General features: G+C 30.3%; 1 protein-coding gene across 2 annotated transcripts; it reads right to left on the bottom strand.

The window, feature by feature from the left end:
* Positions 1–648: 648 nt before the first annotated feature.
* Positions 649–21937, bottom strand: LOC136981166 (uncharacterized). Of its 2 annotated transcripts, XM_067277446.1 has the most exons (9): positions 21550–21935; positions 17574–17799; positions 14709–14947; positions 9988–10154; positions 9067–9262; positions 6925–7069; positions 3334–3452; positions 1179–1499; positions 649–1141 (listed from the first exon to the last, which is right to left on the bottom strand). In XM_067277446.1, exons 1-8 carry the CDS (start codon positions 21617–21619, stop codon positions 1435–1437), a joined length of 1227 nt encoding a protein of 408 aa, XP_067133547.1. In that variant the 5' UTR covers positions 21620–21935; the 3' UTR covers positions 649–1141; positions 1179–1434. The 2 variants fall into 2 exon arrangements, with proteins under 2 accessions (XP_067133547.1, XP_067133556.1); XM_067277455.1 differs by lacking the exons at positions 649–1141; positions 1179–1499 and adding an exon at positions 3127–3246 and having other exon boundaries at positions 21550–21937.
* Between the last annotated feature and the right edge of the window lie 1921 nt (positions 21938–23858).

Raw genomic sequence — 23858 nt, 5'->3', positions numbered from 1 at the left:
TCGGCCAGGCCCATAATAGGACCGGCCAATTCGACGATGACGTGATGAAAGACTTGGCCCAGCATATCTAGGACGGACCACCTCTGAAATACTCCTGGAATCTAATTCAACACAATAAAACTCGCATTTCCACTCGCAGGTTTTTTTTAAGTGCACCATTTATATGCTATTGTTTTTCATATAAGCTATATACTGTATCATTAAATGTAACAAACAGTAACGCGATAACTTATTGACCCATAGATTTTGAACCGTTCAGTTCAGAATCTATGGTTCATTCTTCGTTGTGTAGATAAATTTTTGAAAACATGGAAAGAACATGAAAAATTTTTGAAACACCCTACATCTATATAATAATTAAAATATTATGAAGCGAATCAAATATCATACATATTATGAAGAAATCTCTATCTGAATAAGATTTACGTAATTCAGATATGAAACAAAACAGTGCCGTAGTAAACTACTGTATAAAGATAGTTATTTTATTTCTATATTTGATATCTGTTGACAGTTTCATTCTTAATAATACTAAAGAGGAAATAATGAAATTTTAATTCATTAAAAGTAAAAGTACAATATAAATTTTATCTGTCGAATATCTTTAAAAATATATTTAAATGTAATAATTTTCTTTAAAAGTGTAAACTCTGTTATATATTATTATGACATATTTTAAGATGGTTCTTAAACGTTAATAAAGATATACAATCATGATAATTAGCGGATGTCATAAAAGTTGCGAAGCGAGTTCCTAAAAGAAAGTGATTCACCACTTCTAAAAAAAATAACAAACGAACTGAAGAAGTAATAAATATACATGATAATTACTCTTTATTTATTATTTTATTTTTCTTATCACTTAGATAAAAATCTTTTTTAGAAATTTTATAATTTAGATGAACATTTTAAAACAATATGCTAATATTAGTAAACTAAACATTCAAATAATGGTTTTTTATCTTATTTAATAAAACGACAATTTAATAGTTTTACTAATACATTTTCGATCGAAATAAAGTAACTTCTTAACTTTTTTTTTCACTTATTTTACAACTTATACTTATATATATATATTAGTATAAGTTGTGTTCATAATTAATAATTAAAGTTCACATTTCGAAAAGATAAAACTCGGAAACTAATCAGCAGAATGACGTTATATGAACAGCCTGTACATTACATTCTTGAATTATGTGAAAGATACTTTCTAGTCTTCAGTATTTTTCGTATCTAGTTTAATTAACCTCGTTTTTAATTGTGTTTTGTTTTAATATCATGAGTTTATTTTTTAAAAATGTGGAAATTTTTATATGATTTTATATTATTACAATGAATAAACTGCGTTTTCAAATATCAGTAATATTAAATATATAGATATTTTCCCTACTAAAACGTAATGTTTCTTCACGGAAATTTTCTTTCTTCATATAATTATTTCAAAATTCGATCTTCAAAAATGTAATGATCACCATTCTTTGGATATTCTTTATCAACTCCTGTAAAAAAAGTGATTTCAGATTATAATTTAAGAAACATAATTGATATGGCTATTATAATTTAAACAATTATCTGTATATTAAAAAATATTCAGTAAATACACAACTTTAAAAATGCATTTATTTAAGGGATCATTCAAATGTCATGTCTGCATTGGAAATAGGGAATACGTAAAAATTTTGACAGATTGTGACAGGGAGTGTGGGCTTTTAGTGGAATGTTGATACACTAAGGATTTTCAAAAATTTTTCTATTTGAAATAGTTTTTTTTTAAAATCAAAATCATTATATAGAAGTATCTTGATCAATGATCACACGCAACTTCTTGCTTATTTAAATAGTTGCTCTTTAGCAGAAGCTTATGCTACCTATGTTCTGTTGGAAGCGCTCTAATATTATAAAATTTTTAATATTAATGGATAATGGCTATAATTTAACTCTTACAAATACAGATTGCAGATAAAGACACAACTTATTTAGAAGTGTCCTTTATGAAAGGTTTTATTCTGTACGCACTTGACAGCAGTATCCAATTTCTCTTTTAATATTTTTAAGTAGGTAAGGTCCTCTTTTGATTTGGCGGTTTTAATAGAGCATATCTGCATTTTTTTTTTTGACACTTGGAAAAGGCCAATGGCTATAGTGTCGTTTAGTTAAATAAATAAATAAATAAAATGAAAATATATGTACTGTACATGATATATGTAGTTCAATATGTAGTTAATATAATAGGCTATATCATTATATAGTTGCAAAAATGTTGGTTTGTTTGTTTTATTAAGTTATGGCAATGCAACACTTTGGCGATCTGCCTACGGGAATGCTTTCCAGGTGGTCTTTTTAACTGAGTCCTATTCAGGCATTACAGACGTGGAGAAAACCCGGAAAACTCCACGTGGCGAACCTACGACCGAACTCGGTGTTCAAGGAACGAAACCACTTGACCACTGGTGGGCCGCAAAAATGTTGGAAAAGCAGGATGTTTATTTTGACATCTAGCTCTTCTAATATCCCAAAAAGCTATCGTAATAAAAAAATATATATATATATATATTTAGTTATAACTTTTATACACTGCTGTATAAAAAATGCAGCAATTAGAAGCATATTTTAGGTTACGGATTGGTTAAATAGTTTATAAACTATAATAAAGGTAATTAAAAGACTTTTTCGAAGTGTTTTGCTGGGTTTAGAAAGGTGTGATGAGCAATTCGAAAACAAACTGGGCACTCTTAGTTTGTAAAGGAGGCTCATAAGGAATGTTGACGATTTCTTTTCTATCTTTATATACGAAGAATTTAACGCGGAGCAAAATGCTTTTCACAAATATCGTAGCGTTCAGTCAGTTCTCGAACTGCACATGGTATGATATCATTCGTTTTCATTTTTGAAACAATTCCAAATCTTTTGGTGTCTTAAATACATTTACTATTTCTTTTTTGGATAATAATTGCTTTTGGAATTATGCACACATCATTTAAAAGACATGATTTTATAATAATTCTTAAAAGCACTGTCGAACGAGGCGATAGTAAGTGGTAAACAACGATACAAAATGGACTTCCCGATAAGACGACCACATTCCTGACAAGTTTTTCGACAGTTAAACAATAGAAGTGGTATCACCTATATTCTTACGCCATGGTTTACTCAGTAAACAGTTTTTTGTGTCTTTCCTAAAAATAAATGGATGATGAAATGTATCTCTTTACCATTCATTCATTTAAATGGTCTTTTAAACACAATCTGTCGGTAATATATAAGAAAACATAGTGTTTTTGTTATTTTGCATATCTGTTAATATACAGAATATAAAAGAACAATTTTAGTTACCATTTGATATTGGAAATAAATTTCCCATTTCATCAATTTTGTATAATATTCCATAACAATAAGAGTTTCCACCTATTTCTTGTATAAAGTAACCTAATGAATGTTCTATTCCTTTAAAACTAGGAAAAGAAAAATTTTACAATGTCAATACAATAAACATAACAACATAAATTAGCAAAAAGTAAATAAATACAGGTTTTGTTATCTTATTGCTATTATTTTCTGTTTATAGTTTAATTTTAATACAAACTTTAATACATAATTAAATACTGTACTAAAAATTAATATAGCAAAACTCATGCAAAATAAATTTTAAAACATCATATTTTTAAACAATTTTTTTCTGCTTATAAGTTGATTATTTAAAGATTTTAATTTTAATTTTATCTTAATAAGATTTATTCAGATATCCAGTAAATGCTGCTGTAGATAACAATAAAATTAAAGAACATAAACTTATGATTATTTGGTTTTTTAAAAAAATAATCCTGAGAAAAGCATGTTATGAAAACATTAAAATCGTAAATTAGCATAATTTGGTTATGATCCTTTATTTCTGTTATTATTACCAGGAAGACAGTTAAATATTAGTTTGTATTTAATTAAAATAGTATTATCATTAATGGTTTTTTTCTAAATTTTTAAAATTTTATAGATATTTTAGTCACTAAGTAATAGCGAGGTCGAGGCCGAAGTTTTAAACGAGAAAACATGTACGTCGGACGTTCAGCGCCGCTTTCCTGTAAGCCTAGAAGTTTGACAATGGCGTTTGGAACGTCAGTGGAATCATGCTCGACATTCCAAACGCCATTGTCAAACTTCTAGGCTTACAGGAAAGCGGCGCTGAACGTTCGACGTACGTTTTCGCGTTTAAAACTTCGGCCTCAACTTCGCTAATATTTATAGAAGAATTCATAAATTATCTAAAGTAAATATCAGCCTAATTAGCTATAATCGATTTTGCAAATTTATTATTAAAACATCCGAAGTTATTAATAAACCGATAATCATAAACCATGTTTATTATACATTAAAACTTGTTTTCGATTGTCAGCAACCGGTGAAAATGGAATCAGATTGTTTAAATGATTCCCAGACGGTCGAAATAAGATGCCTAATTTGCACATAAGAAGAAAATTCATTATTACAAACATGGAACTTAATCTTTGTTGTTCTGTGCTAATTTTGGAAGATCCTTTTGAAGGATGATCCTTTTGAAGGATGTTTCAAAATTTAGTAATTGCATCCAAAGAATACAAATAAGTAAATTGCACCTGACATTTCCATCAAAAGAAAAAAGTGTGGCATCTTCTTCCGATTCACTTATAATTTATAAGGGACAATATCTATACAGATGAATTTCTCACCGATAAATTTATAATTTATATAGTGGAAAGTTGGGCAATGATGTTCAGAGGCAGAAGCGAATGTTGACCAAAATTTTTGGGCATGCTGAAAGTTATAATAAGAATAATAGGCCTATCTCTAGCACTAAACAATAGGCAGAAACGTTATTTGGTGTGAATAAAAAGTATGGACTATTATAAAGCCCATTATATCTACACATGAAATATATTATAATGAAAAAGTATAAAAAGTTTTATGATAATAATTCAAATTTTGTCAACCCTTGACACTAGGGGCCCAGGGTTTAAGCCCTATTAATGTCTATGTAGATCCGCCCCTGTACACAATCCATCTATGATGACTGAGTACCGCAAGCTTTCGATACAATCTGGCCGTGTTAAATGCTTCGAATGACGTCATGCACGCGCACTTGTTTGCTGCGGCAAACCTCCACACGAGAAAAAGATCGAGTTCCGGCAAGCATCGCACTGACTTAAAACGGCTATCCGCTATTTGTCAATGTAAAAGCAAACACAAATGATAAGAATTTACACGTTAGAATAAATTATTATTGGCATATTTCTTCTCATATAAAAAGTATATTGACAGTCAAAACTTTCTTTTAAGCATGCGGTGCATGCTAAGCAAGCCCGGAGAATTCGCCCCTGCTCAGAGGGCAATCCCACTCATGCAAGCATCTCAAAACAGAATTGAATCGTGAATGTGTAATTGTTATGGCCAGGTAGCAAATGTCCTCATAAGTCTACAGTCATGTGATGTTTGTCATCAGAAGCAGAGTTTCTTTCATTTGTGTGTTGTTTTTGAGGTGGTCTCGTCGAAAATTTTGCAAATTTAAACTTAGGATAAATATAACAATTTAAAATAAAGATGTATTTAATCATTATGTGTATAAAGTATATATATTGTGAAGCCCGAGCGATACTCGAGCTCATGTGTTTTTGATATCATAAAAATGTCAAATCAAGGGAACAAGCTTTTGATTCTGATGCTCGTAGAAATTGGAAGGATACTTTAAATCGGGAAATATTAAAGCTATTAATCGAGAGAAAAATGTTCTTTTTTTAACCTTAAAAGGAGATGCAGCGCTGATATTATGTATCAGACTTATAAGAATTCGAAACAATTGAATACGAGCAGAGGTTTCAAGTTGCGATTAAATTCCCTTGATCGGAATAAAACACAGTGTCGAATTTAAACCTTTGATAGCTCGAAATGGTCGGTCGTCTGCCTAGAGACAGGAAACCGACCAATCAGGAGCTGGAGATCCAGGGGAGAAAGATCTTATAAAAACCTGGATCTCAAGGGCAAAGCAGACTTTTCTCTGCCTCCCCTTGTGAAGACTTCTCCCAGCTTCTGTCCGTGTCAACCACTGTTCAGACTTTCCCCAGCTAACAACTATAATCAACTGTCCAGACTTTTCTCTGCCTCTACAAGTGGACACCATCCGATTGAACTTCGGGCTTTCACCATTCGTCACAACCTCCCACGGTCGAGCATCAACTGTCTGCCCCGGGGCCAACAACCGAACCATCAAGAGCCACCAGAAGACAAGACATGCAAGACACACTAGATTGTAAGACTTAGTGTAAATAAACGGGTTTGTTTGTCACTGCAGCTATTTGCCTCACTTTCCTTCACCCCACATACGATAAGTCCTGACATTTGGAAATCTCGAATTCGGCAACCTCACAATATTTAGCTTCCCATTTCTGCTTTTCATTTGATTTATAATATGCTGTTAGGCCATCAAAGAAGCATCAGAATCCAATATGGTGATGAAGGGTAATTACACTCAAATACGCTAAGTTCAACAACCAGTGCTTTTAAGTGATATTTCACTCCTTTTTTGTATTTAAATACTACTAAATGGCAAAAATTGATTAAACATAATAAAAAATTTACAAATTCTAATAGCAACTCCAAAAATTCACAAACTAGAGTCATTAGAAAGCAAAAATCAAAGACCAAGACATAAATGCAAAAAGTAGTCACACAAAGACTGCAGAAGAGTAAACACCAAAAAATTATAAATGTAACTATTATTGTATGTAAATCTTTAAGTAAAATTATGAGTGTCAATGCCTAACCATTGAATGATAATACCCGACATGGTTGGGTATTCCCGCTCGATGGATAGCAATGAAAGTTTTCATAATGATAATATTTAATGAACTGCAAATAATTATAAAAATCGAAATATAAAATTGAAATTTTCAAATATACCTGTATTTACAATCTGATGCTTGGGCAATTTTCATGACATCTAAAAAAGTGGAATTTTCAGGCACAGTGATCAATTTCGAAATATTTCTGTCACTTAGAGAATAACGAACGTTAATGGACGTATTTTGCTTATTTGTCTCAAACTCTAAAATAAAAGAAATATCAATATATAATCATTATGCAAATTATTGATATTATTATTGAAAATAAGATTAATTTTGAATATAAATTTATTTATTTATCACCTATATTAAACACAGAAATTTATTTATATTAAATCATAAAAAAATTTAAACAGAAAAACTTAAATCTTTATGTAAAAAGTATGAAAGTATTAATATAAAGCTTACTTAAAAGCAAATGTCACAAGCTGGAACCATCACGATAATGTCACTTCGTTTCTAAGTCAAATGTAATTGATATTAATGTATATACACTACCGAACATAAATGTAAAAACAAAACAAAGGATTTAACGCAGTAACTAAGTACAAAGTAGAAACTAAGTGACCATGATCGCAATGATCTCACATCTCCCTCTGCAGAAGTAGGTTGGAGAATATGAGAATATGGGAAATATGAGCATACATTCGTAACTCCGTAACAACAGTGTGAATGGGAAATACCAAATAGAAGACTCTTCCATGAAGTCATTTTTAACAATGTGGCCGCATACATTTATTAGAAGAAAAAACTTTGCAGCGATAATCTGTAGGAATCTGTCGAGATACATAAAAATATAGCTTGCTAATTACATTCGTAAACTTAAACTGTGCTCTAGATTAATTGTAGTATGATATTTTTGGAAAAGAATGCTCTTTTGGATTAAAAATGAATCGATATGAATATGTCGATGTTCACAGCTAAAGTTTATCTATGCCAACTGACAAAACAATCTGGAAATGTGTGTGGGGTAATATGAGCATGCCCTGCTCATGTCATTTTTCAGCATTGAGAATGAATGTTTATAGGCTACTGCAACGAAATATTTTCAAGAACAGTAGGAAAATGGATAAGTTGTGAAAAATAAGCTAAATGAGCACACGAAGAGTGCACGGATGTTTCTCCGACCCAAATACATTATGGTTGCAAAAAATGCATACAAACTTCATAAATTATAAGTACTGTATTCTGGTCTTGATTTTCAAGTACTGTATCAAACTCTGTTCTCAAGATTAAGGAATAACAGACAGACATTGAGAATTTAGAGGTCTGTAATATATAAATTAATGAGATGATAATTAAATTTATAAATTGTCATCCATTGTCTGTCCTTCCTAATCACTAGCCTACTACTTATAGGCACCACTGGGTTATTACAACCATGATATAACCTTACAGTTTACTATGAGTGTAATAAATCTGTGTACAAATCGGTTTCTTCTCATTTTTAATATACAGGATGATTCTAAATATATGCAAAACATTTCAGGGGCTGATTCTACGAAAAATTTCTACCACAAATTTGCATATGAACATGTTAATATGTCGAGGAATTACGAAATCGCATTGTGGCATCCTGTGAATTAAGTCAGAAAACTGCTTCTCCAGATTCTGACATTCTACACACACAGAACTATTGAATGATACTGCAATAAATACTCTAGTTTGCATATCTTTTCATCAAATAGCATACTTGATACAGTGTAATGAAATTTTGCTCTGACTATAATGTTATAATATACAAATGCTATATATAAAAACATCTGACTATAATGTTATTCATTATAGAAAAAATATAAGTAAAACATTTTAAGCATATTTTAATTTGGATTAGTACTCCAAAATGGACACTCCAAAAATTCCAAAATAATTGTAAATAGTTGTATAACCATTTTCAATCATTTTGGATATTTGGAGTGGAAAACAAATTTAAGCAGAGTTTTACACAATATCAGCTGACATGCAATCCTGCATAAAACAAGACCGTACTTTATTGGAAAATGGAACCCACTGGATTACAAGATAAAATTATTCATAATATATAAATTAATGAGATGATAATTAAATTTAAATTTCTTGTTTCTAAAATATAGAAAATTAGAATATAGAAAAAATTTACATTATAAAAAATTACTTTTTAAATTTACCACCTTAAATATTATACTATAAAAAGTATTTTTGATATATTATAAAAAGTTACCTTCATATTTTTCGTCTGAATCTTCACATAAAATATTTTTTATATGTAACAAACTGTGTCCATTAAGTATAGGAAGAACAAAATAAGTGGCTAGTAAATCACCAAAAGAGCCATCCTCTTTTTGTTGGGATAGAAAATATTGGAGACTATTTCTAAAAGACCAATCATCCTTGCCATCATCATAGGCAATTAGAGACTGCAAAATATCAAGATATTGAAATTATTTTAACTGTCAAAAAATATTTTCTAAAATAATGAGAAGTTTTAATAAAAATGTAAATAATAAAAATTTTAATTGATATTTTTAAAAAATGATTATATATAATGAATGCATTAATCAAAAATTGATTTTTAATTTTTATATTAATATCAATAATAAATAAAGAACATGAAATTAAACACATGATTATCTGTAAAATTATATTAAAAATTAGAAACTAAATTATCAGTAATCTTAATTTTTTAATGTAATTAATTTTATAGAATTTTATAATTCTGTATAGCTTTCTCAAATAAAGTAAATCAATTATGCTCATGTAATTTTATTATTTTGTTTTTTCTTAGTAGTTAAATAGAATACTACTGTATTTTGAATTTTCTGTCACTTGTCTTTAGAATACTGAAAATGTTTAATATAACAGTTCAACATATTTTTCTTCCAAAGAAAAATATCACTATAAAATTTAAAAAAAATTAAGTTTGTAAAACTTTCTGATATAAACAAACAACAAAATTTCCAATATTAGATTTAAAACATTTAGTTATAAAAATTTTTTGAAAGTTATATTGAAAAAGTGTAAACAATTTTTAATTTTTACATAAAGACTTTTTTCTCCAGATTTTTCATATTAACTATGTAGTTTCCTAATTCCTTCTCAACCTGTTATATCATCTGTATAACATGCATATTAATTTATTTACCTGAACAATTAATGCTGAAGTATAAATATTTCCAAAGCTGCTGTCATTGCCATTTTGTAATGTTTTGAATAAATGTAACTGATATTGGATATAAGGCTCAAGAAAATTATAATAACTATGACTTCTCTTAACACAAATTAAAGCCATTACAATGATTGCTTTTGTATCTAAAAAAAGAAAGAAAGAATATAGTTTAATAGTTACAACTAACTATATTCTTATCAATAAATTGCCTAATTTATTCATTATTATGAATTTGCTATTTAATGAGTAATTTTCAATATAATTTATATAAAAAATATCTTACGAAGTGTTTCAAAGAATTTGAAATAGTCATTATATTTAATGCCATGATTTAACAATAAAACACTTAATATTTTACTTGAATATATTTCTATTTTAAATTTTTAATCTGAAAGAATCAAGGAAGGGTTATTTCCCTAAATCCTTTAAATGGATAAAGTTATTATGATTTATTTCTATCACAGATTTTAATACAATATTTTAAATAATGCATTGTTTTAAATTATATATATAATAAAATGTAACAATATTTTGGATTATATACAGTAATATTAAAATTTTATTTCTACAACACCATGTATATCTACGGAAATTTGCAGAACATGTAGCGATTAAAAATAATTATAACTTAATTAATTTGAATAGCGGAATGTTATGAGATGACGTCATATATAAAAAAAAAAGAACAATGTTACGCGATCGCGACCGGCCAAAAATATCGGTGTAAACTCTGTCGCAGATTGTACCTTTGTAAGTTATTTTTATATTTTGTATCTTTGTTTAAAAAATTATTAACTGTATGCTACAAAATAATTTTATTGTTTACAAGAAGGTAGGCCCGGCGTTGCTCGGGCAAAAGTAACGATAGCGAAGATTAAGATTATTACGTTATAGTCAACCTTACACAGAATGCAAGAATTGGGTCCCCCTGTTTCCAGACTAATTAGAGAATTTTTAGATGGGTCTAAAAATATGTTCGATTTCCCGCAATAACGAAAAAAAACTGCATCTGCGTCTTGCACATCGCTTTCTCTTAACACTTCCATTGTTACGTAACACTTTCATTGTTGATGGAAGTGTTAAGCCTTAATCCTGTCCCTCTCCCCCGTGGAGAGAAATTTCGAAAAATCCCTTCTTAGCATGCGTTCTCGTGACGTACCCTAACTGTGTACCAAATTTCAACTTTCAACTCCTAACCGTTTGGGCTCTGCGCTGATTATTATTATTATTATTATTATTATCAACTCGTCTCGATTATACAGGGTGTCCCACTCGGGAGTACAACTTTAAAAATGCCAATTACTTGCGAACGCGTGAACGTAAAGGCGAGCTGTAAGAACTGAACATAACTGTATTTAGTGGTAAACAAGTCCACATTACAAATAGTGCTGAAAATGTCCTTCCCCAACGTCCGCGCACAAGAGAACGCGACGCTCCATATTCGAGAATGTCCTCTGCAACATGTCACTGTCGATGGCAACAATTTCACGCTCGATGTTTGCTTTCGGTTGTTCGATGGTCTTGGGTTTGCCTGCATAAACCTTGCCCTTTAAATATCCCCATAGAAAAAATCTGGGGAAGTTAAATCGGGCGATCGAGGTGGTCACAAACCTTTCGAAATCACCCTGTCTCCAAAAAACGATCGGTTTTCTTCCATACTGGCATGAGAGGTATGGCACGTTACCCTGTCCTGTTGGAAGTAACCTTCTTGAAGTCCAACTTTTTGGCCAATTTTCTGATGGTTTGCGGATGTGGCAGCGGCCTGGCTGGCGCAGCCCGGCCGCTGCCACATCCGGAGCCGCCGTAGCGGCGCCCGCTATAGTGCCCGCCTCTTTATGACACAGAATCAATTCTTCATTAAATAAGGAATATTTTGAACCTTGTTGCATGATGATACATGCACGCGTTCGCGAGTAATTCGTATTTTTAAAGTTGTACTCCCGAGTGGGACACCATGTATATATAGATAGACTGAAGAGGGATCGGAGAAAACTGTACACTACAATTTTTAATTATATTTTAAATTAATTTAAAATATGTGCTCTCCGCCTGAAATTACCAGTGGCTTCTCCCTGTACATTATACTTTTCCTTAAACATCTATCTAACACCTTTCAGGGAAAACTTTTTGAATTGAAATAACGTGACTTCCGGTTTGCATCAAAAGTTCGTGTATATTTAATCAGGGCCTCCTGACCCTAGAGTTTCCACATCTGCTCTCGATTCTTCTCTATCTAACGCTGTTCCGGATTATAATGCCGGACAGACGGCGGCGACAGTTGGAATTCATAGGTGTACAGTACAATTTTTTCAAATGCAGCCCGTTTCAGATGGAATTCAAATAAAACTTTTAAAATTTGAGAAGCCGTTTTGTAAATAAATGGTTTAGATTTGTGAAACACCAGTAATAAACGCTCAGAATTGCTATTAAATTAACAATTCCGCGCGTCAACAATAGACTTATTATTGCCAATTGCTTACAATCTGTAATGCAACAGAAAGCTGTAGTGGTCGCCTCATGCGCTACGCTCCGCCGTTTGTGTCGTCTTGAGCTTGAAGGCATGGGTTCGATTCACCGACGCTCCTTTAAAATAAAATAATAAATAAATAAACAGGCATCCGAGCTCCTTTGCTCGGCCGGGGGTTCCTTGGGACAACTGCCTACTTGTTGGGCGGATCCGGCGCCCCGCGAGGAACTCGCACTTGGTCGATTACATTCGGATTTAGATACGGATTCCGGTTTCGCTCCGCAGGCCCCTTTTGTAGCTGGGCCGCTCTCTGGGCTTATCCCGTTCTTGAGCCGCTCTCCGGGCCCCCTTTGGGATTTTCGCTTTATCGGCGGCCCTGGAGCCCACTGTCCCGTTGGAAGGACCACCAAAAAACCAAAAATAGAAATATAAATATGAACATGCATCGGACCGTGTTCCAGTCCGTCGCACGCGCGTCCATTCATTTATTCTTACATACACACATTTCCTGCACTTTCCAATAAATTTTTCTGCTCCACAACAATGTAATCCCTTTCCAAACCCTCTAAAATCCCCATTTTTATTGTAAAATTCGCCATTTAGCCTTCAACAATGCAAACGACAACGTATTTCGTAACAATAATAACAATTGCTTAACGACAACAAAAAACCGAATTAAATTTTCTATTCGGCATAAATGTCTATTTTTTTCATTTTACGTGGCCAAATTATGCAAAAACGATTATCGTCCACATAATTCTCTCACCATTTCTTTTAAACCTTACTCTATTCGTTACATGTAAGTACTAAACTCTTATATAATATAAATTCCTTTATATAGCAGTGTAGACTCAAACCGGACACACCACAAAACACCGGATATGACGAAAACTTGGAGTGTCGGAGCGCTCTTACGCGGTTCGGCGAAAACGTGATGAATTTAAACATGGAGAAGACTATTTACACCCCGATGTGTGTTTTTCTAGAACATTTTTAAAAAAATAAAACAAAAAAAAACACAACACAGCTTCAAGTGACTAGTTGTTGCTTGTATGTAAATTAACTAACGAAAGAAAAGCGATTTATATTGGATGTATCAGAGTAGAATGCCTATTTTAAAAATTACGTAAATGTAGATTGTTAGTAGATTTTCGCAATTCTACTTGAAAAGAAATTTCACTGATTACAGAAAAGCACGGGCAGTGAGCAGATGAGTTAATTAATTAACGGAATATAACGTGCGGAGAGAACATCGGTGATCCGTTCGAATTTAAATTAAAAAATACCCAATCACATTGCAGTAAAAATACAGTGATACCTCAGTTTTCGTCGATAATTCGTCTGAAAACAATCGACGAAATCCGAAACCGGCGAAAATCGAGGCAATTATTTCCATACGAATCAATGTAAATCCAATTAATTCGTTCTAGACAGTACAAAATACATACCAAAAACACATTTTATAGAGAATTAATATAGCGTTAAATACTAAAAGCAATAAGAAATTAATATAAAAAAACTAATCTGAAGGAAAGCAATGGAATTGTTTGGCTAGACACGCGGAGGTAATGTCTTGTCTTGTAGAAGTTAGTTGGTCTAGCCTATATCCCCCCGTGGTAAAGTGTGACGTAATTGTCATGTTATAGTAGTTGTATGCGTTTATGATGGTCGTATCACGGGGAATAATGTCTTCCGGAATGTCCGTTTAAGGGGAACTGGCCCCTATTCAGACATTACAGACGTGGAGAAAACCCGGAAAACTCCACGTGACCAGCCCGTCCTGGCGACGCGCGAACCCACGACCGAACTCCCAGTGTTCAGGGAACAGAAACGTTGGCCAATGATGGGCCGTCGCGGGGTAATGCTCGCAGAACGAGAAATAACGCCACACTGAGCAGGAAAACGCGTGGGTCGTCCTTTGTTTTCGCAAAATTAGCAGCGAGGTCACTTGGGCACGCCGACGAAATCCGAGGCAATCGACGAAAACCGAAACAAATTTTTCGCGAAAAAAATCGACGAAAACCGAGATATTACTGTATATATTACAAAACATTGCTACATTTGTAATCATTTACACATAAATAAATTAGATCACTGCTGATTTATCAGTTTTAAATTTACATTAAAAATTTAATAAAAGAAATGGAGTAAATTTTTGTTTTAAAATCTAATTTCAAAGTAAGTAACCAAAATTTTAAAATTTGTAATTTGTAAAGATTTTTTTACATACCTTTGTCAATATTTGAAGTTTGATTTTTAAGCATCTTTAAATAATGTTGAATATCTTCCTTAGGTACACGATATCCAGCAATGCAAATTGATAGAGATACAAGACCTCTTTCATAATTAGATACCTTTGGTTTGTGTTTCATTCTTCTTATGATTTCATAAAAATCATAACTTTTGTAGCATGTTGCCAATATAGAATTTATATATAATGCTAACTGCCCTGATGAAATTGTGTCACATCTAGAAAAAAATTGCATCTTGCCATTTTAATAAGAAAAAGTATATATTACAAAATAAAACAAAAACAAAAACAATTTAATATAAAAATGCAACGTAGTTGAAATTAAAGCTGTTTTGTTTTACATAAGTTTAAAAATAACATAATCCTTATAAAATAAGTGTTAATAAATAAATTTTATTATAGAGGTTGTTAAGAAGACCAAAAGAATCAAACGGATAATAAAAAAGGACAATATAAGCAATTTTGGTCATATCAACTGGAGGGCAATGCAATCTCCCTTATGAGATACAGGATCTTAAAAGAGCCTGAATCTCATAAGCCTGTTTCTTTGCTGCCTTGCACACATGCATGCAGTGTAGGAATATTGCCTGCCTTGTTTCACGATGATAGCAGTTTTAAAAACTTAGAGAAATGCATCTCAGAAAAGTGTTCACAATACAGAATACACAGAAAAGTGATCACAAATCACAATACAGAATGTTTGTTAGTTGTTATTTCTTTATTGATAACACTTTTAATTGCAAATCAAATATTAACTGCAATTAACAATAAAAAGGTAGTAATTAAGCCAAATATTTTAATGCCTGGACTGTGCCATGAACAAATGCTAACAGGGACATCCTGAAGGGAAAAAGAAACAAATTGCTTAGGGTCACAAGAAAGTAGGGTTCCTATACAGTATTTTTTCCTTTACTTTAATCATTTGAATAGTCATAGAATCGTAATATGTATGTGAGAACTGGAAGTTTGTTAAGGAACATTTTTATACTTTTAAAAATATTTTTAGTCACTATTTTAGAATATTCTTAAGCTGTAAAAAGATAGAAAGTTTATCTTTCTTGTCATCTTCACACTTCCTGTGAATCATTAGAGAAGTGACATTGTTTCTTTAGAAGTGAAAGTAACACTTTATAGTTCCCTTAGGAACAGAGCGTGAAAAGAATCGTGGACAATCTTCATTGGTCCACTGATTCTATATAAAAGGTAAAAATCACCTCTTTACCGTGCTTTTTGTCAGGAATAACATGTCACTAGCAAAGTAAATACATTCCTTGTTGTTCCTGCATAAATTTTGATGCATCCATTTCATCATGAAAAAGTGATATGAGAAGTCCTCCCACTCAAAGAAAAAGGTTCTCTCGTCACGTCCATAATTACAAGGACGGGTAAAGGTAACATATATGTTTTATTGTAAGCTCTCTCAAAAATATTTGTAGTTTGTGTTAGAATAGTTTAAATGGTTGAATAATCAATTATTTGTATTCTCATTTAGTCAAATATTAGTTTGATATATTAGTATTTGAATATCGTTAATTGTAGTCCTTTTCTTTATTAATGTGCAAATAAATATATTTAGTCATTTCATAAATTGACTTAAGCCTACTTCCATTTTTGTTCCTAGGAAGTAACATCTCTTCTACCACTTGGATTAAACTAAACTAACCACTTGGACTAATTTGAGTCTGCTAAATGGTTAGTATGCTATCAAGGACTAGTGTCAAGACCCTGATGTTTGAGGCAGAGATTTCACGGCTCTCAGCGTCCTTTTCATCTTTAAATTAATTATCCTTCCTGATTATAGTGAGTGGGATCTCACTGTCCTGATCTCACATTGGTGTCAGTTGAGTGGAGATTAACCGACTCTACCCCCCAGCATTCTCACATGAATTTTGTCCCATTGTCCTCTTTGCAGTCCTGGTTATTACATTCCTTTCACCATTATGCTGCACAAGGCTTAAAGCCCTGCAGATAATACAGCTTGGAGAGAATTTTCATGGTAGTATTTAGAACAGTAGGAATGAATAATACTCTATGCATAAAACTTTAACAAATGTTTAATAGTAATTTCAGGCTCCTCTGTACTGCATTTGTGCCTCACAGGGCAACAATCACTAAAAAAGTTTAGTAGTCTAAATCTTATAAAGAACTGTGGCAGTCCTCTATTTATATGACCAAAATTGCTTGCAATGACCTCTTATACCACCTATTTCATTTGTTGTCTAATTTTTTAACACCCTGTATATGTAAAAATTAAAATATAATGATACATGTTCATGTAGGATATAAAAAAACACAACATTGAATAGTGATTTAAGAAATCACTAAGCTTCAATAACTTATATTTACAAATAATGAAATATTAATCAATAAAATTGAACTCTATTATATGGGTAATGAAAGAATCTATTACAGTACAGTAAATATAAATTTTTAGAATATTTTTATTTATATAGTATACATTTTTGTTACAAATTTTGTTTAATTTTATATTATTTATATTAATTACTAAAAAGTTCTCTCATAAATTAGTTTATAAATAAATATATATATATTTAAACTAATTTACATATAAAGAAATTAAATCTCTACTTATATTATGAAACCAATACTTTTTTTTATTCAAAAATTTGACTAGCTAAAGTTTTCATGAATTAAATAAAACTTAATAGAATATATAATTAATTAAATTTAGTGTTTACAATGTTCATGTTTTCCATTTTTATGACATTTGTTTTAATGGAATTGAAAATTTAGTTTAGAAATAAATTAAATGTTTGACAAAATGCATAACTGATATAATTTAATGCTTTAGTAATATTTAATATAGACAAATATTAAACTTACGTTAAGAGTGAAGTAAGTTCATAACTCAGTTTTGTAAGACCTTGATGATGGCTTAAACTGTGTTGTGTATAGTTAGAATTTGATAAACTAAGAGTGGTAAGAATTCTATGAGTTTCAGGATTATCTTTTGTTCCCCAACCTCCTTCTTCATTTTGCTTAGAGAAAAGCCAACTAATGGCATTTTTTCGACTTTCAATAATTTCTGGATCTTGGTTTACCTCATCTTCTGTAGAAGAAAAATAATACATATGAGGATATATAACTGTGATAACAAATAGAAAAACTTTCATAATTAAAAATATTAACTAATTTTTAAAAAAAATGCTTTCTATATATAGAATAGAAAAAATTTTATGATTTAAGTATAGATAAATTTTTAATATTTTATAATTTCAAATAAAACTTTGTGTTTACAGTAATTGTAGTATTTTCATACTTTGAATCATTCCAATGCAAACTATTTTCTAAACTTATTTAGTATTTATGATGTAAACATATTAAACTTATTGCTCTAATGATATAAAATATGCTTAAATGCTTTTGAAGAATCTTAGATTTCTATGTTTAGATATTACAAGGTTAACCAATAAACTTTGCATAATTTTATATCTTTTCTTCGTTTGGATTAAAGCAGAGTTAAGTTTTTATGTTAAAAACTAAGCAATGAAGACCAAGTATCAAGTCTAAATTATATTATTAAAGCATTTTTACATCCCAATGTAATTTAGAACTAGCTTTATAGAACTAGCCTTCCGTATCCTAAATATTCATGCTTTTTTTCTTTTAATTATTGTCAAAATTCAAATTAATTTATTATTTTTTAAATCTGTTATGAAATGAATTTTGAATTTTTATAAGTGAGATCAGAATATCTCAAAAACATTTTAGTTCAAAAAAATATTTGTTGATTTCTTCAGAAAGCCATTATTGTTTAATGTACGGTATTTGTTTAGGCCTGTATACTCTCTTTCTCTGCGTGCCATATCAGAAATTCTGACGTCGGCGAGCATCTGGCGCAGGTTAATAAGTGGTCAGTAAGGCGCCAAGGTGTATCCTGGGGGAAGTTACAACCAGATTGATTCCTCGTTGCCTTCTCTGGTGCGCGATGCTACGCGAGGGGAATTAAAAACTTATTTATTAGCGAGGTTAAGGCCAAAGTTTTAAACGCGAAAACGTGTACGTTGGACGTTCGACGCCGCTTTCCTGTAAGCCTAGAAATTTGACAATGGCGTTTGGAAAGTCGATGGAATCTTGCTCGACATTCCAAACGCCATTGTCAAACTTCTAGGCTTACAGGAAAGCGGCGCTGAACGTCCGACGTACACGTTTTCGCGTTTAAAACTTCGGCCTCAATCTCGCTATTAATTAGGTAGACATTAGCGTAATGATATGAAAAAAATCCAGCAATGAGTTGCATAACTTTCCCGGCTGTTAAAAAATAACTTTTATAATATATTTTTAATTGTAATAAATACAGTAATTACGTGTGGCGTCATCTGTTATGAGATTTTGTTATGAAAAAATTTTATATTTTTAATTATTATAAAATGACAAAAGACTTAATTTTGAAGGTAGTGATGAGTTTCATAAAAAAAAAATTGTAAATACTAATAACGAGTAATCATTAAGTTTGATCCCTCTCGAGATATGACACACGACACCCCTTTATCTCCTTCCCTCGATCTTTTAACTACCAAAATTTATCATCGTCAATGCCCTTTATACACACGCTACCGTGCCAAATTTTGTTTCCTTATCAAGGACGACGCCAGCCAATGGGTAAGGGGGGGCAAGATGATGTAAATTGATAGAGGATATGAATTGTATGTAGGTAAAATAGAAACGATTCATAAAGTTTTAATCATTTACTATGTACCGGAAAAGAAATATTTCAAATAAAACATTTTCTTTAACTTACAAGAAGCCTAAGAAGATTATTTTAATTAAAACTTAGCATTTAAATAACTTTTTCGAATTTTTAGGGGAGGGCAACTGCCCCTCTGCCCCTCCCCTGGCGACGCCCTTGTTCCTTATTATTACCTCATCTTGAGACATTAAACGAAATAGACGCCAACACACATATACATGGTTTTTTGTTTTTTTTTTCTTTACTTTTTTGGGTTCAGGAGGTCTCAAAACATAGAGATTTGCAAAAAACTCGAAGGGTCAAATTTGACACGATTCCAATGCTTTCCCTTGTTATGTATTATGTACACATAACAGCCGGAAAAGTAAAACAAAAACTCAAAGTTTATATAATACAAAAATAATTTTCTATGATACAATTTGTAAAAAATTTAAATGATACCAGAATAACATATATATAACTTACTACACTTACATAACTTTTACTTATCTAAACTAATTAATGAGTTTGGATAACTTAAATAAATGAGGGTTTAAAATAATCTTTATTTATTTTATAACATTAATGATTTTATTAATAAATAAAAAGATATGATAACTTGATTATATCATAACCTTTTATAAATAAAGTCCTTGATATTTCTTTATTCAATTTTCTTTTTTAAAAAATACATTTGATCAAGAATAAGACCTAATTATCTTTCATCTTTTGATAGAAATAAAATAATAACAAACATTTTTTAAAGTTTATTATCAATGTATCCCTTGATTCTGATTCTTTGATATGAGGTTTAAATTAATGATAATGGTCTTTAATTATAAATTTGGAATCAAAATGTGAATATGAATAATTATTGTTTATATTTAAATTCTGACATGTAAAGATTTTAGATATAAAAAAAAAATATAAAATGCTATAAAATGCTATGTCTGTAATTAAATTTAATATTTTATTTCAGATACATTAACATTATAAATATTTACTTTTTATTTTAGTAATGTAATTGTTTTAATATTGTAATCATTCAGAACTGAAGCTATTTATATTTAATTTATTTAACGCCATGTTTATTTCTACTATTTCAATAATACATTATAATTTAATAAATAAATAAATAAATAAAAGCACATAAAATTATTTCATACAATATGTTTATTCTATGTAATAATTCTATGTATATATATATATCTAATGTATTGAATTATAAAATTTTGTAATTATAATATATTGTATTAAACTTTAGATATAATAAATTTTTATTTTTACAAAGAAGATTAAACATTTGAGTATATAAAGTATGTTGAATGCTAAAGGGACTGTTGTAAAATTAATACCTAGTGATTATTTGTCTGTTGAAAAATGAGCATTATTCTTAAATTGAAATTTTGCGTAAAAGCATAATACTATATTTTTAGGGCATATCGCTATCCTAAGATATAAAACAATAAATATCAATAAATAATCATGATTAATGATCTTCTTAAAATTTAATCTGTTGAAATAGATGTTAATAGATTTAATAGTTTAGATAACTTTTAAGAAAACTATAAGATTATCTTGATATTTCATATAATTTAAGTGGAAATAAGTTATGCATTGCATGACTTTTACATTTCTAATTATAAAAATTCGAAGGTAATTTGTAATTTATTATAATTATATAAAAATTAATTATTTGAAATACAATTTTTTGCTAAAATCTTAATATTGATGATTTTATAAAAAGAAAAATTCTATGTTTTATTATTTATATATATTTAATTAGTAAAACAAAATTTTTATTTTCATAAAATCATGTTTATGTATACTGTATATAACACGTATATTGTTGTGATATAATAATAATAATATTTAACTAATTACTAGAAATTTAAATCAAATATTTAAAACAACATATAGGACTAAACACTCACTATCCATCCATTATTTTTTCAAGTCAGTAAGAAAAAATATCTCATCATTAAATTAATTAATGAGGAAAGACAAATAAGGTTAAATGTAGAGAAGGTCAAATAATTTTTAACAGTTACATAAATATAAATGTTTAGATTAAATAATGTATTTCTAATATCATTTACGTAATTTTAAAACATATATTGGAAAACTTACCATAATTAAGTCCGTATGTAAAAATAGCGTTAAAAACCCATATAAATGCAAAAAAGTACATATTGGTCATATTTCTTCCGTAAAGAAAGTAATTATAAAAATAATTCGTTAAAACTTTAACATAAACATAGAAGTTGTGAACTTCATCTATACTTGTTTCGTGTTTAAAATGAAGTAACTAGATACGGCCTTAGTCAGCTGATTCTACGGGTATGTCTAGCTCGCAATATTAATGGGTTTTTTATCAACAAACATCGCTTGTTCAAGACAGAATTTAGCTATCTAACTTATACTTCAAAGTTAACGAAAACATACATATTGACATTTAAAATATAAATAATGTAATCAAAAGTAAATAGCTTGATTCTATCGTAGTTCTGGTAAATTATTATTTAAAACGAATTATATTTTGAAAAGTTTCATTCTCAATCTAGTTTATAGTCTAATCTTGTTATTAAAAAACAAAGAAAGAAATTACTCTACCATAACACTTTCGGCAACTAAATTAGATATTTATTTTCACATAATTAATTGTTCTTAATTAAGGTTCTTTCAAAAAGAACAGAGGAATCAGTATTACTCGTAGTGTGTATACTGTAAAAACTTTACTAACTGTATACTAACAATATAGAGTACTGTATTGTACTCTATATGAGTGTTTCTCAATTTGTTTTGACTTTTGGCCCCTTTTGAGATGAATATTTTTCTGTGGCTGCCCAAAATATTAACTTGGGGAAACTTTTTTAAAAATCCAGCAACGAATTGCTTAATTTCCCGGCAACATTTAAAACTGCGTGTGTGACGCATCCATTATGATATTTTATCATTAAAATTTTTAAATATTTTTAATTATTATTTTTAAAATTTATTATTAAAATTTTCTTATATTTTTAATTATTATAAAATGGCAAAAAGCTTGATTATGAGGGTCTTATTAAAAAAAATTGTGAAGGCTAATAACGAGTAAAACTGTCATTTAGTTCGACCCTACTCGAGATATGATCCCCCTCTATCTTTCTACCCCGTCGACTTTCAACCACAAAATTTAATAGTATCAATTCCCAATACACAAACTTTCCTGCAAAATTTCAGAAATTTACGACAAAAAGCACAAGAGTTATTAAGCTTCAAAGAGAATGAACAGAATCGTGCCTCCACACACATACAGAAAAAAAAATCCTTATTTTCTTTTTTTTGCATTTCTTGATGTTTCAAGGTCCCGAGTAGAAACATGTAAACATATTGGGGGGTTCATTTCTTGACTGATCGCCATACTTTCTTTCTGTTCTATATAACCGAGGGAAAGTAATAATATAAGTTACTATAAACATAGTTTAAAATATCTACAGAATATTTTAAATGTACATTTAATAGGGAGGTTGCGGCCGACGTTTTCAATCCAAAATGTGAACGTTGGACGTCTAGCGCCGCCATCTGGCAATTCTAGAAGGCTGATAATGGCGTTCGCTACGTCTAGCATGGCGAATAAAAGTTCGGCTTAAACTTCATTTTTTGTGTTTGGGGTTAAAATTATAACGTATTTTTTTAAAATAATGATTATTTAAGCATTTATGAATAATATTGTAAAGAAACAGACGATTTTAATCCAGAAATTATTTAATTTTTCAATTTTTTTGCAAGTGATGTGAAGTGCCTTTAAAATTCAGATATATTTCTGTTCATAATAGCTTATCATAATTCTGTAGGAGTAGGTTGTTCTTTCACAGCATCTTCTACCATCAACAGCGTAATACATTTGTAAAGTTTCTAAAAATAATTCCCTCGGATTTACATAAGCCACTACTTCCCTCAACAAAAGTATGAGGTAGTCCTATCGTACGGTAGGAGACACGACGCTAATTAAAAATAATTATTTAGTGTTATTAAACATCCTATAAATACTTTAAAATAGTTTAATTTTTTATTTACCTTCGCTGGTAACATTCGTTGTTGTTAAATGTCATTTATCAACAATATCTCATGAGTCAGTGTGCGACGTGAACGTGTGAGCGCAACGTGTTTTACTTGGAGTTCAACGTGTACTTCTGCTTGCCGTACAAGTTTAACGTTTGAACTTCGGCCGCAACCTCTCTAATATATATTAGTAATATTGTTTCATATATCGACTAACAATAATATTGACATTGTGCACGAGAACTGAATTCCTTTCCATACATGAGCAAGATTTGACATGTCTTCGTTTACAAGGAACAAAAGTATGTACAGCAGTGGCGTGCCGTGACATTTGATGATAGGGAAGCTGTGTTTCTGTAAGAAGCCGACTTCCAGGGGCAATCAGTTACTTGCGC

This window comes from Centruroides vittatus, unplaced genomic scaffold (assembly GCF_030686945.1).
Source record: "Centruroides vittatus isolate TY-2023 unplaced genomic scaffold, ASM3068694v2 contig_1168, whole genome shotgun sequence".
NCBI classification, from domain to species: Eukaryota; Metazoa; Arthropoda; class Arachnida; order Scorpiones; family Buthidae; genus Centruroides; species Centruroides vittatus.
The sequence above is the reverse complement of the archived record's forward strand: the minus strand, read 5'-3'. Positions and strand labels throughout refer to the sequence as shown.

Bases quoted from the DNA above. Each gene is read 5' to 3' on its own strand.
- LOC136981166 (XM_067277446.1), bottom strand. From the start codon at position 21,619: ATGACCAATATGTACTTTTTTGCATTTATATGGGTTTTTAACGCTATT. The intron at 14,948-17,573 runs GTAAGTTTAATA...ATTTTTTTCTAG, and splicing joins GAACTTACTTCACTCTTAAC to ATGTGACACAATTTCATCAG. The intron at 9,263-9,987 runs GTAAATAAATTA...GATATTTTGCAG, and splicing joins CTTCAGCATTAATTGTTCAG to TCTCTAATTGCCTATGATGA.